Source organism: Phascolarctos cinereus, unplaced genomic scaffold, assembly GCF_003287225.1.
Source record: "Phascolarctos cinereus isolate Bilbo 61053 unplaced genomic scaffold, phaCin_HiC Scaffold_4;HRSCAF=312, whole genome shotgun sequence".
Lineage (NCBI taxonomy): Eukaryota > Metazoa > Chordata > Mammalia > Diprotodontia > Phascolarctidae > Phascolarctos > Phascolarctos cinereus.
The window spans coordinates 195,161,298-195,175,607 of NW_027555847.1; the positions used below are offsets into that span (position 1 = coordinate 195,161,298).

Here is a 14,310-nt window from a genome sequence, read left to right on the forward strand (position 1 = left end):
CATCTGATTATAATAATATTATCTACCTTGCAGAGTTGTTGTGAAGCTCTAATGAGATAATAGTTGTAAAGTGCTTAGCACAGTAATTAGCACTTAGTAAGCACTGTATAAATGTTAATTATAAGATATTCCTCCTACCCTCAAGGAGCATATAATCTAGTAGGAATAAGACATGCACATAAAGCCCTGATACAAAGCAAAATGCAATGCATGCAAAAAAGAGGGCTGGAATACATGCTCTGAGATATTTGAGAAGAAAATGATTTTAGGAGAGACTTCCAACTTGGGGAAACTTGGAAGAAAAGGCAACAACATTGGTCTTTGAAGGAAAGGAAGGATTTTCACCAGGCAACAACTGGAGAGAGTCAGTCTATTCTGGGCATGGGTAAAGCAAGTGAGATAGGACAGAGCAAGATAAAAACAGAAAAGAGTGGTTCAGTTTGACTAGAATTTAGAGGACCTCGATTTCTATAACCTTTTTCATCACAATTCAGCCATACACCAGCACATTCACACCTAGCTCTTTCTGAATCATGGAATTGTACTACCTTCAAAGTCATGGACTTTTGATACTTGACTCTACTATCACAATCTCCTGTCCTTTGGCTTTTTCCATTATCAGTGACATGAAACCTGTTTGTCGTGACTTCCATTACCTTATTCTATTCTTGTTCTCCCAGTCCACCTCCCCTTATCGGATCTCAGTTAGCCTCATACTCAGCCTTGATCCTTATGAACTGTCACCTTCTAGATCTTCTTGCCTTTTGAAACTTGTTAATCCTCATCTCTTGGTTTCTGTCAACGTCTAATTTCTTTGCTGCTGCAGTGCAGTTTCTGAATATCCCTAGAGAAGATCATGAAATCAAGCTAATTCTATCCTCTAAATTTCCTCAGGAGATGGCTGTGTCCTCAATGCTGCTCACTAGTTTTGCTCTACCTTCACCCATGCTGTACCTCATTCCGTATAAGACTGTCCTAAATATTTTCCTTTCTTCTCAAGCTTCCAACTGCATCACTACTGTCTGGAATTATAGCTTGTAACTTGGCCTCTTTACTTCACTGAGGAAATTGAAGTCACCTGAAGCCACCTTAATTTCCTTCCTCTAGTCCTCAAACTTCTCAGAAGTATCATCTGCTCCTTTCCACTTAGCTTCAGTCCTATAGGAATAGTATTCCTACTCTTCAATAAGGCTAATACCACTATCTCTACATGTAACCCATCCTTGCCAGAATCATAGTCCAATAATTATCTCCTTTCTTTCTTGCAGGCTCTTCCTGTCATGTCTGTCCTTCCCATCTCTATTCAGGCATAGTTAAGTTCCTCATTCTAAAACAACCTTCCTAGGACCTTTTTAATACATTTAATTACCTCCTATCTTTCCTTCCATTCACTGCCAGATTCTTGGGGGGGAAATTGTTTATATCTTCCTTATCTCCCACTCTCTTTTAAAAAAATTATTATTTATTTTTAGCATTCTTTTTTTAAATGAATTCCAAATTTTCTCCCACAATTCCCCTCTCCCACCCATCGAGAAGGCAAATAATATGATATTGATTAAACATGACACACTGTCTTCTTAAACCATTGAAATTTGATCTGCCTTCAGCATTCTGAAACCTATAGGAAGGGCACTCTAGTCACCTCCTAATTATCAAATCCAGTAGCTTTTTTCTGAGATCGCATTTTCCATAACTTCTTTGCAGCATTTGAAACTGCCAGTTACCTTTCTTTATACAAATTCTTTCTCTTGGTTCTCTCTTGATTTTAGTCCAATCATCCACTCCTTCCTTGTTTCCTGTTGGATCTTCACTTAATCACATTGTTAGAGCTCAAAAGAATCTTTAAAATCATCTAGTCCAACCTAGAGAAGGGAAATGATTTATGCAAGGCTATGTAGATAGTAAATTCCACTTAAGAGGATTTGCACCCAGGTCTTCTAATTCCAAATCCAGTGGTGTTCTTTAAGATGTAAGCAACTCAAGATTCTGTCCTTGCCTCTTGCTTCTTCTCTCTCTACCATTCTCTCTATCCTTTGAAAAAATCTCATTTTCTCCCCTCTCCGCAGATGACTTCTAAAGATATGTTTCTATAGCCCTCTATTCCTAGACTTCTCTTCCAAACTTCAGGTATGTATCTCCAGATTTTTACAGAGTATAATTACCTAACAGTAATGTTGCCAAAACATCAACTGGAGATATCTATTGCCAACCTTATTATCTTTCCCATAAACTTGTTCTTCTTTATGACTTTAGTGTTCCTATTAGTGGCACCACTAAGTCTCTCATACTTTAAGTCTTGGTGTTATCTCATTGTCACCCTCTTCTTCATCTTTCATATCCTTTTTGCTTCTCACATCCTTGTAGGCTAAAGCCTCTTCCAGCCAGTCCTCCCTCACACTGCTTCCAGATCTGACTTTCTTATGCACTGATCTGCTCATATCACTCTTCTGCTTTAAAAAAAATTTTCTTTGGAATACTGTTGTTTACTGTGTAAAATTTAAATTCCTTCCCCTGAAATTCAAGAGCTTCTGCATTGTGACATTACTTTGTTTTTCTAGTCTTATTTCATATAGTTTCATGTCCCTAAATCACAGTTCAATAAGACTGTCATCTGATGAACATACCTATTGTGCTTTCCAGCTTTTGTTCCTCCAAATATTCACTATGCTTTCTCATCTCTGGGCTTTTTTCTTTGGATTTTTCTCCCTCTTAAATTTTTTGAAGGCCTTACCCTTTAAAGTACAATTCAACTGTTAACCTTTTCCATGAAATATTCTATTAGCATTCTGAACTTTTCCCTACCTTCCAAGGCACAAATCTTGTCCAACACTTTGTTCTATGCATTTATCATATATTATTTTGTTTTAAAGTTATCTGCATGTGAATCATATTCTCCTAGCAAACTAAACTAAGATTAGAATTATAAGACTAGCAAGGAATAGAAGGCTAAAGGTCACAATGAAATCAAGGAGAATGTTTAAAAAGAGTAAAAAAGTAGAATAAGTGGAAGGATAGGTGATTGTGGTTAGAGAGTAGAATCTCAGTTTCAGGATCTTGGAAATGGAGTAGTTTCAAATAATATTGATTCCTGAGGTATGACAGCCTTGTCTGTGGCCGAAGTAGAATGGAGATCAGTCATTAGTTTTTATTAAGCACCTGGAATGTGTGAAGCACTATGTTAGATCTGAGGATACAAATGCAATGAATAAAACAATCCCTACTCTCAAGGAGCTTGAGTTTTATCAGGACAGACAACAATAATTTACTTGAGTATATACAGAATAAACATTAAAAATACAAATAAATACAAAATTATTAAATAAAAAGGAATTTGAGAGGTATGGCATTAGCAGATGAGGGATATGTAGGAGGAGAGGATAGTCAGCAGTGTGAAATGCCACAGATAGGTTTAAAGACTGAAAAAAGATTAAGATTATCAAATTTGCCCATTAAGAGATAACTTTGGAGATAGCAGTTCAGTCATTGATGAAGTCACAAATCAGACTGCCAAGGGTTGAGGAGTGAGTGAAAAAAGTTGAATCAGTAATTGTAGACAGCTTTTTTCTAGGATTTTGACTCTCAAAAAGTGGAGATACATAGGATTATATTGTGAGGGTATGGTAGAGTTTAATGAAAAAAAAGTTAAGAATGGGGGGAGACTTGGTATGTTTGAAGGCAGTAGGGGTAGAATCAATAGTTAAGGGAGAGGTTGAAGATTAAAGGGTAAGGGTAAAGATTAAGGGGGGGAGGAATTGAGGTTGTAATCTTCCAGAGAAGATGGGAGTAGATGAGATCATAGGCAAATGTAGGTGAGTTGGCCTTGGCAAGGAGGAAAGAGAGGGTATGATATCTAGGGGTCTTGAGATGAAGAAAAGAAAGAACTCACATTGAATGTCTTCAATTTTTCTCAATAAAAGGTAGAATCCTTGGTTGAGAGGGGGAAAGAATGAAAGGAGGTATGGAAGACTTATAGAAAGAAGGAAAAGTTTTGGAAAAGCTTTTCTGGGGGGTGATATGGGGGGGCAGTTAGGGAAGAACAAAAAGATTGCATTGCTGCAGTGAAGGTCAAGTTGAAAATGAATAAAATGGATTTATAATGTACTTAGTAAATATGCTTTGTGACTTCCTTTAGCTCAGTTGAGTAGCAGCCAGTTAGGAGTAGAGGCAGATAGATGGTGGGAGTAGTCCTGGCTGAGTTTTGGCAAGGTGTGAGTGGTGGTAAGATGGTAGAGGTCATAGGAGTTTGGAAGTTCCAAAAACTGAGGATGCCTCTTCATGCACCTAGCCACCGTAATTCCTTGAACCTCCAAATTACTATGACTTCCATATCCATCCTACTTTAGCCATTCCTCAAGATGGCCACACCTTAAAAGAAGTTAAATGTCTTGTTCTAGTTTATTCAGTAAGAAGCAGAAGCAGGAATGGAACCCATATCTTATTTATTAAAAACCTGAGTTCCTGGTTTAGTTTATTCATTTTAAAAAGAAAATCCTGTTAAAAATATTCTCAAAATCTTTAAAAGGATATTCAATTATATTTGTTAAAAGACAATTCAGATTAATTTCCCATTATTTTTCTTTTAGAATATAAATCATATGAAACAAATATCTTCAATCACTAACCAAGAACTGAAGATGATGCAAGAAGACCTCAATTTCAAATCTACCGAAATGCAGAAATCACAAAGTACTGCCAGAAATTTAACTTCAGGTAAGAACAAACTGATTTTGATTATTCTTTGCCCTAACTGGTGTGTGAAAGGTAGGACTTGACACTGAGGTTTTCCTGGCTGCAAACCACACTTTCTATCCACTGTGCCATGTTGCCTTTGTACATAGGAATTTATTCATAATATAAAGAATTATTTTATTCCCACTTTAGAAGTGCTTGACTGATGGTAGATTTTTCTATATTGCAAAATCAAAACTGTCTTTCTTGACATGGTAGAATTACAATGAACTTTTTGGTGGAATTAATTTGTTCCCTTTATGGAGACTTGGCTCCAGAGGCCAAGAACCTGAAACCAGGTTACCTTTATCTTAAAAGAACTAGGAGCCCATTTGTAAAAATTCCAATTAAAAATTGACATGATATATGTATTATATTAGTTTACATAATATATGTATTATAGTAGTTTTGTCTATTGTATGTCTGTTGTCAGTTGCATTCATGATGGTGTGGTTTAGAGTTGGCTGAGGTGGTTGATGGGATAGAGGGCTGGCCTTGGAGGCAGGAAGGTCTGAGTTCAAATGCAGCCTCAAACAAGTTACCAGCTTTATGACCCTGCCCAGGTCACTTCACATGTCTCATCATCAGCTTCTCTTTTGTAAAATGAGTATAATAACAACATCTGTTTCACAGAGTTGTTACAAGTATTACGTAAGATAATATATGTAAAGACCTTTGCAAACCTTAAAGTACTGTATTATTATTAGTGATTACTACTAATAACTAATAATTAATAGCTATAATTAACAGCTATACTCATAATTAATAGCTAACAGCTATTAATAGCTAAAAGCTAAGTAACAGCTATAATTAATAGCTGATGGAACTGGATCTCTGCTAGGTAGAAAAGAAAACATGGGAAGAACTAGTAAAAATTTGACAAGTTAAAAATGTGCCTAGATTTTTAAAAAAAGTTGTATACAAAACTGGTCAAATCCATGCACTTCATTCATGAACTAGACATTATACAGTGCTTAATAAAATGTTTGAGTTGTATTAGTAAAAAATGTATTTGGATACATTATAGCTACATGATTTCATGTAACTAAATATGCTTATTTTTCCTTATCCTTCTATTTCATCTCAAGAGTTTAGTATAATATATAGTAGGCCCTTAGTAATTACTGTTGTTACTTTTGGAACATTAGGGTTTGCCATATTTTCATTAATTTGTTGTAATTATATACCAGGAAATAGAGGAACAATCCCTTCAGGCTCACTCTCCCAAACTTCACTTACACTGGTAGATTGGGTCCCCAGCGGGTCACTACTACTTCTTCCCTCGATGTTTTAGAGGTAAACCTGTGGGGTTGCAGATACTTTCTAATAGGATTCAGCTTGAGAGTTCTTTCCATTAAGGTCTCATTGATTACCAGCCATCCAAACTCAGGTAGCTTTTATAAAGGGATATTTATTGAGATGGTATAGTAAGGACAGTTGGTAGGTACAAAAACATCCTCCAAAAATTCTGAAACATAGTGCTTTCACGTGTACGTGCTGATTTGGGGAAAAGTGTGCTGAATCTTAGAGAGCACATGTAATAAAGAGGCAACTTAGCTCCAGCTTGAATAGAGGTTATTTTCTCCTTTTGTGTAGAGTCCATATGAAGTTCACCTTTGTGTATAGCCTTTTGCTGTACTCTAAGGGTTGATACCCTTGTAGAATCCTGAAGCTGCTTTTCTTCTGTGTGTCTAGTTTGTTCTTGGCTGTTGATAAAGATATTGCCAGCAGCAGATGCTGTTTTTGAGATACTGCCAGCAAAGATGATGGACAATCCAATTTTTCAACCTTTTGAAGTTCACAAATTCACCCTCTGGTCAAGGGAGACAGAGGGGAGAAGAGATTCTCTCTTTCCTAAACCAAGTGAGGGCTTGGCTGGAGTTGTTCTACTAGGGAGGCCTGCTATTAGAATGTAAGATTATGAAGTGGTTTGCTGTTTTAGCCAACTCCACAAGGTCATGACTGATTCATTTCAACCAAGAAAACACTTGCTATGTGGCATCAGATGCTTTCACTCGATTCATACCTGGTTTATACATTCATTGATTCTGTAACTCATTCAAAAACGTATCTGAATATAAAGCATCCTGTCCATCCCCAATAGCTATCATTCTATCTTTCTCCTTCCTTTTGTGGCTAAAGTCCTTGGAAAGGTAGTCTACAATTAGTCTTCCACTTCCTTTCCTTTCAGTTTTAATTCAGTCTAACTTCTGACCTTATCATTCAACTGGAATAAAGCTCTCCAACTTACTAGTGATCTCTTTATTATCAGTCTAATTACCTTTTCTCAATTCTCATCCTTCTTGACTCACTACTGCCTTTGGCAGTCATTCTCTTCTCATTGACATTCTCTTCTTTCTAGGACTTGATGACACTGCTTTGTCTTGGGTCTCCTCCTACTTGTCTAACTGCTACTTCTTCATCTCACTTACCTGCTAACCATAGTGGTCCCTTAGGGCTCTGTCCCAGACTCTCTTCTCTAGCTGTACTATTTCATTTGGTGATCTCATCAGCTCCCACGGATTCAGTGATGGTCTCTATCTAGATGATTTTTAGATTCTTTATCCAGACCTAACCTTTTTCCTGATGTATCTCTTGTATCTCCAGCTGCCTATTGGACATCTTAAACTAGAGATGTTGTAGACAACTTAAACTCAGCATGTCCAAAATATGTTCATTCTCTTTTCCCCAAAAACCTTCCCTTCTTCCCAGCTTCCCCATTTCAGTTGAAGGCATCGCTATCCTCCCATTCATCCAGGCTCACTTATCATCTTTGACTCCTCACTCTCTCTCAACTCTCATATCCAATTTATTGCAAAGTCCTTTCAGTTACCTCCACAACATCTGTTATATGTATATCCCCTTCTCTCCTCTTACACTGCTACCACCTTGGCACAAGACCTCATCAGTTCACACCTGGGCTACTACAGAGAGCCTTCAGGTTGGTCTCTCTGCCTGAAGTCTCTCTCCATTCCAGTCCATCTTCCACTCCACTATCAAAGTGACCTTCTTAAAGTAAAGGCTTATGTCATCATGTTATATTCCCCCACCTCCTCCCAATCTTCATCTCCCTAACTTCTTTCAAAACTCGGTAAAATCCCTCCTTCTGCAAGAACATTTTCTGCTCCCTCTCAATGCTAGTTACTTCTATCTATGATTATATCCAATTTATCCTCCATGGTAGCTTATTTGTAGTTTTTTTACATGTTGTCTCCCCTATTTGTATGTGACTTTTTTGAAGGCAGGGACTATTTTTACCTTTCCTTTGTCTCTCTAGTCTAAGACTTGCCCTAGTACTTGGTATATAGTAGGCATTTAATAAATATTTGTTGACCTTACTTGTTATTTACATTAATTGGGGTTGAGGTGTTTGAAACACAGTTATTACATATTACATAACACATATTACATATCACACTAATTACAACCAAATTTGGATAACATAATGTTAGCTAGTCTGAAACAGTGGTGTTTGTTTTTTAAAGCTTTCTTTCTGCTTAGAAGGAGAGTTAAGCAATTTCTAATTTTAGTTGATTGAATTAGAAAACTATTTTTGATGGGGCAGAGCCAAGATGGCTGAGTATCGAAAGCACTCAGCTAAAATCCCCCAACATTCCCCTCCAAACAACTTTAAAATAATGCTTCAAATCAAATTCTGGAGTGACAGAGCCAGAAAAAGGTCAGAGTGAGACAATCTTCCAGCCAATAGGAGGGGGTTGGAGGCTAGCATGAAGCCCACATGTATGAAACACCAATGATGGAACTAGCAGCTTTGGAAGTTCTCAAGGGAAAGACAGTAATGGGACTGGGAAACTGATCAGAATGAGAATACAGGAGACCCTTGTTGCTAGTGCTAGTAACAGGACCAGACACTGTTTTGCAAATCCATTGGCTATGCACACTTCTATGTCATGGTTCAAGAGCAGAGAAGAGCACTTGGCAATCAAAAGGATGGAATCGCTGAGGAACAATATAGTTTTTTAGTCGCAAGGGTTTGGGGACCCCAAGGAACAGTATTATTTTTGGTTTCATGGGAGCAAGGGCCCTGAGGAACAGTATCAATTGCAATCCCAAGAGATAAGGGTACCTTCCTGGATAAAAACCAGAGTACAGACCAGGAGAGCAAATCACACCTCCTTGGAAGCACCAAAAGCTTCAAAACCCCTAGAACTAGATCTCAAAACAGCAGTGTGAAAAAGTCTGAAGCTTGAGACAACGTCTTTCCCCTCTCTATGCCAAGAACAAAGCCTAACTTTAACATAAAATTAAAAATCAAGAAATAGAGTAGAAAAAAATGAGCATATAAGAAAAAAAAAAAGAACCTTATCTTAAAAAGCTAGTATAGTGACAGGGAAGATCAAGAATCAAACTCAGAAGACAATGAAGTCAAACAGCTACAAGCAAAGCCTGAAAGAAAAAAAAAATGTGAATTGAACACAACAAAATTCCAGGAAGAGCTATAACTTATTTTCAAAGTCAAATAAGACTAGTAGAGGAAAAGTTAGATTAAAAAGGAAGAAAACAAGAAAATTATGAAAAGACAATTGACAGCTTGGTAAAGGAGTCACAAAAAATACTAAAGAAAATAACATATTAAAAATCAGAATTGGCCAAATGGAAAAAGAGGTTCAAAATTTACTAATGAAAATAACTCCTTAAAAAGCAGAGCTGGCCAAATGGAAAAAAGAGATGCAAAAGCTAACTGAAGAAAATAATTTCTTAAAAATTAGAATTGGGCAACTGGAAGCTAGTGACTTCATGAGACATCAAGATAGGACAAAATAAAGTCAAAAGAATGAAAAAATAGGAGAAAATGTGAAATACACATTCAGAGAATTAATGGAAAAACAACTAACCTGGAAAGTAGATTGAGGATAATTTAAGAATTAGTGGACTAACTGAAAGCCATAATTAAAGAAAGATCTTAGATATCATATTTCAAGAAATTATCAAGGAAAACTGCCCCAATATCCTAGAACCAGTGGGCAAAATAGAAATTGAAAACATTTACCAATCACCACCAGGGAGAGGTCCCAAAGTGAAAACTCCCAGGAATATTATAGCCAAATCACAGAACTCCCAGATCAAAAAGAAAATACTTCAAGAGGCCAGAAAGAAACCATTCAAATATCATGGAACCACAGTCAGGAATACACAATCATTGGCAACTAACATGTTAAAAGAGTGGCAGACTTGGAATTTGATATTCTAAAAGGCAAAAGAGCTGGGATTACAAGTGAGAATAATCTATCCAGCAAAACTGAGTATAATCCTTTAGGGGGGAAATGGATACTTAATGAAATAGAGGACTTTCAAGTGTTCCTCATGAAAAGATCAGAGCTGAATAGAAAATTTGACTTTCAAACACAAGACTCAAGAGAAGCATAAAAATATTTCTCTATGGGAAGATGATTTATGTAATTTCTAAGAACTTTATCATTATTTAGGGAGTTAGAATGATTTCACATTGGGGGGGGGAATGGGAGTGAGTTGATTATGTTGAGATGACTTTAAAAAAATGGATGAGTAAGAAAGAGGGATGTCCTGGGAGAGAAGGTGAAGGGAGAGAAAGAATGGGAAAAATTATCTCACATAAAAAAGGTATACAGAGAAGAACTTTTACATCACAAGATATAAAATGGATAATTTTGATTACATTAAATTAAAAGGCTTTTGCACAAATAAAACTTATGCAGCCAAAATTAGAAGGAAAACAGAAAACTGGGAGAAAAAAATTTAGAGCAAGTTTCTCTTATAAAGGCCTCATTACTCAAATATATAGGGAATTGAGCCAAATTTGTAAAAATATGAGTCATTCCCCAACTGATAAATGGTCAGGGGATATGAGCAGACAGTTTTCAGAAGAAGAAATCAAAGTTATCAATAGTCACACCAAAAAATGCTCCAAATCACTATTGATTATAGAAATACAAATTCATATAACTCTGACATACCACCTCACACCTATCAGATTGACTAACATGACAGAAAATGAAAATGACAGATGTTGGAGAAGATATGGAAAAACTGGGACTCTAATGTATTTTTGGTAGAGTTGTGAACTAGTCCAACCATTCTGGAGAACAAATTGGAACTATACCCAAAGGGCTATAAAACCATGCATACCCTTTGACCCAGCAATGCCACAAGGTCTTTATTCTGAAGAAATCAAAGAAAAGGGGAAAGGATTTATTCATACAAAAATATTTATAGCAGCTCTTTTTGTGTTGGCAAAGAATCGGAAATTGAGGGGATGCTTATCAATTGGGGAATGACTGAACAAGTTGGGATATATTATTGTGATAAAATACTATTGTGCTATAAGAAATGACAAGCAGGATGGTTTAAAAAAGAGGTGGGAGGAGATTTATGTGTACTGATACAAAGTGAAATGAGCAGAACCAGGAGAATATTGTACACAGTAACAGCGTTATGGTAAGAATGATCAACCATGAAAGACTTAGCTACTCTGGTCAAGACAGTGATCCAAGACAATTCCAAAGGAGCCATGATGGAAAATGCTATCTACTGCCAGAAAAAGAACTGGTGAATTATGAATGCAGATTGAAGCATTCGTTTCTTACTTTATTTTTCTTGGGTTTTTTGTCTATGTTTTCTTTTGCAGCATTGACAACGTGGAAATATGTTTTACATTACTTCACATGTATAATTGATGTAGAATTGCTTGCCTTCTCAGGAAGGGACAGGAGAGAGGCAGAGAATTTAGAACTCAAAAATTTTTTAAATTTATGTTAAAAGTTTTTACATATAATTGGGAAATATTTATTGAAATAAAAATGTATTTAAAAAACAAAACTTTTTTTATTGCTGATGTATTTCAACCATATTATGCTATCAGGTTGTTGAGTTATTTTAAAACCTCAATTAATGTCAATATTAATTAAACCAAACTATTGTCAATTTTCTGAAGACCAACTAAATCATTTAGCAAGGGGAATTCATCCTGTCATAGTTATTCAGGAAAGATAATATAAAATAGGAAAAAAACCCACCAATATCAATAAAATTGAGCATTCAAAAAACATACTCAGAATCTCTTCCTGTATTCCTTCACTTTTACCTTCCTTTAAAAATCTGGCAATTACATTTTTTCCCTGATTACATGGGGTTAGGAATGAGCATGTGGCTCCATGTAAGCATTTTTGTTTACTTCTGTGATTAAAAAAAAACTTTACTAGAAAATTAACCCTTAATAAGAGCTTTGGGTACTGCAGATTTTTTTTTTTTTTTTGGTGAGGGCAATTGGGATTAAGTGACTTGCCCAGAGTCACACAGCTAGTGAGTGTTATGTGTCTGAGGCCAGAAGGGTACTGACTTTTACATATAATTTCATTCATCTACTCAGTTGTCCTTTTCAGTGTTAACTTTATGTGTGTGTGTATGTGTGTGTGTTAGTGTGTGTGTATATATATATATATATGTGTATATATATATATATATATATATGTGTGTATATATATATATATGTGTGTATATATATATATATATATAAAACACGTATATGTGCATTTTTCCTCCTGGAAATTTCCTGAATCTTCTAGTTACAATAAGAGATTTATAATAAACACTCATTTTTCAGGGATAATGAATTGTACATTCCAATTTTTGGAATGTTTCCCAAACCTAATAAGAAATTATCCCCCTGTGGCTGAAGTAAGGGATTCTCCGAGTTTCCATACTGTATTGCATTAGTAGAGGCAAGGTGTCTGTCAACTACAGCTTTTATTTATATTTTTAGAAAGGAAACTCCAGGGAGTAAACAAATATGCTGATGGCATAGTTTCTCAGAAACATTTCACTGCGTCAAAATAGTTTGGTCTCAGATTTTGCTACTGTGAACACACTGCTTGCTAAACTCTGCAATTTCTTTGCGTATCAGAAGGAACTAGACTGTATCCTCTTCCTGTCTCTTCCCCCTGGAGGACCTTTTTTGCTTTTAATTGAAATTGTTGTTAAAGGAAGATAAACTTTACCCTATATTAACCAGTGATTTTTTACTTTTCTATAAAAAGACTAAGTTGGATGGTTCTTAAATTTATTGTACAATGTATCTTTGAGTTAGCCATGCATTTAAGTTTGTTGTTGTTGTTCGGTCATTTCAGTCATGTCTGACTTTTCATGACCCCATTTGGGGTTTGCTGGGCAAAGATATTGGAGGGGTTTTGCCATTTCCTTTTCTAGCTCATTTTACAGGTGAGAAAACTGAGGCATACAGGGTTAAGTGACTTGCCCAGGGTCACAAAGCTAGTATTTGAGGCCATATTTGAACTCAGGAAGATGAGTTTTACTGATTCCTGGCCTCACACTGAGCCATCTAACTGCCCCACACTTAGGTTACAAACCTCTTAAGTAAAGTTTTCACTAGCCTATAAAAATTCCCGATCACTCAACACATTCCTTGTCCTATTTATGATCATTGTAAGTTTCACTGATTATTTAGGTTCTTGTTCCCTCTTCCCACCTCATCTCCTTCCTATTCCTAATTTGAGAGTGATATATATTGTAATTTACCTTAAACCTCTTTGTACTTTTTAATGGGAAATAAGTATTCCCTGCTTCATATTATGAAGAGTTGATATTCCGCCACGACATTTTTTCACCGTGGATATATGATATGGTTGAGTCTTAAGAAGCTTCAGGGAGGTAAAGAATGAAAATGTTTGAGAGATAACAGTTTTAATGAAACCAACTTTAAAAAATAATTTTGGTAGTGCATTTTTTTTCAAACTGACTTAGTCAGATTAAGAAAAATATAATTTTAAGCAAATGTTTGTTTTCTTTTTATATTGAACCTCAATTACAATTTATTTAGTATTTGTATTACACTAAATATGTACTGTTATCTTCACATATAGAAAGACAAAGGAAGTATGGCGTACTAAAGAGCATCAGAGTCAGGAAGTCCTGGGTTTCAAAGCCTTGCCTTTGAAACACGCTGGCTCTGTGATCCTGGACAAGTTACATAACCTGTTGTCAGTATTCTCAGTCAACTCTCTAGGATTATAAGTTGCAGAATATTTACTAATTTGCATTGGCACAAAGTGCTTCCTCACTGGACTTCCTAAAACCATTGAAATCACATAGATGTATCCCCTCCTTGTCTCTCCACCTCCTGCAAAGAAAGAAAGATACACAGCTCTTATCCATGATGAGTTTTTAATACAACAACAATGCCTTGTCTGGATTTTAATTGTTAATCATTCATACCATACTTATACTAACCTGAGTGTCCTTTAAGGTTCTGTCCTTGTCCCTATTCTCATCTTTTTTACCCCCTTTTTCTTGGCAATGTCACCAGTGTTTATGGGTTCATTTATCAGCTCTATACAGATAACTCATATCTATATGTTTCATCCAAATTGCCAGAGCTCAGTCCTGCATCACCAACTTCTGCTAGACATATACCTAAATGTTCCATCGTCATCTCAAATTCCATGTTTGAAATGCTTTATTTCCCCCTGTTTAGGCGCCCATCCTCGAAACTTTCCTATTTATATTAACAGTACCACCATTGTTTCAGTAACCAAGTTTTACAAACTCAGTCATCCTCAATTCTTCACT

The 14,310-nt window shown here is 36.0% G+C and overlaps 1 protein-coding gene across 2 annotated transcripts in view; it reads left to right on the plus strand.

The window, feature by feature from the left end:
- The window catches only part of IFT74 (intraflagellar transport 74), a 129,473-nt gene that overhangs the window by 97,389 nt on the left and 17,774 nt on the right, over positions 1 to 14,310 (plus strand). For both annotated transcript variants that reach the window (XM_020970028.2, XM_020970029.2), the window contains exon 16: positions 4,584 to 4,710. In XM_020970028.2, coding sequence (XP_020825687.1) covers positions 4,584 to 4,710 — 127 coding nt within the window. The remainder of the gene's footprint in view (positions 1 to 4,583; positions 4,711 to 14,310) is intronic.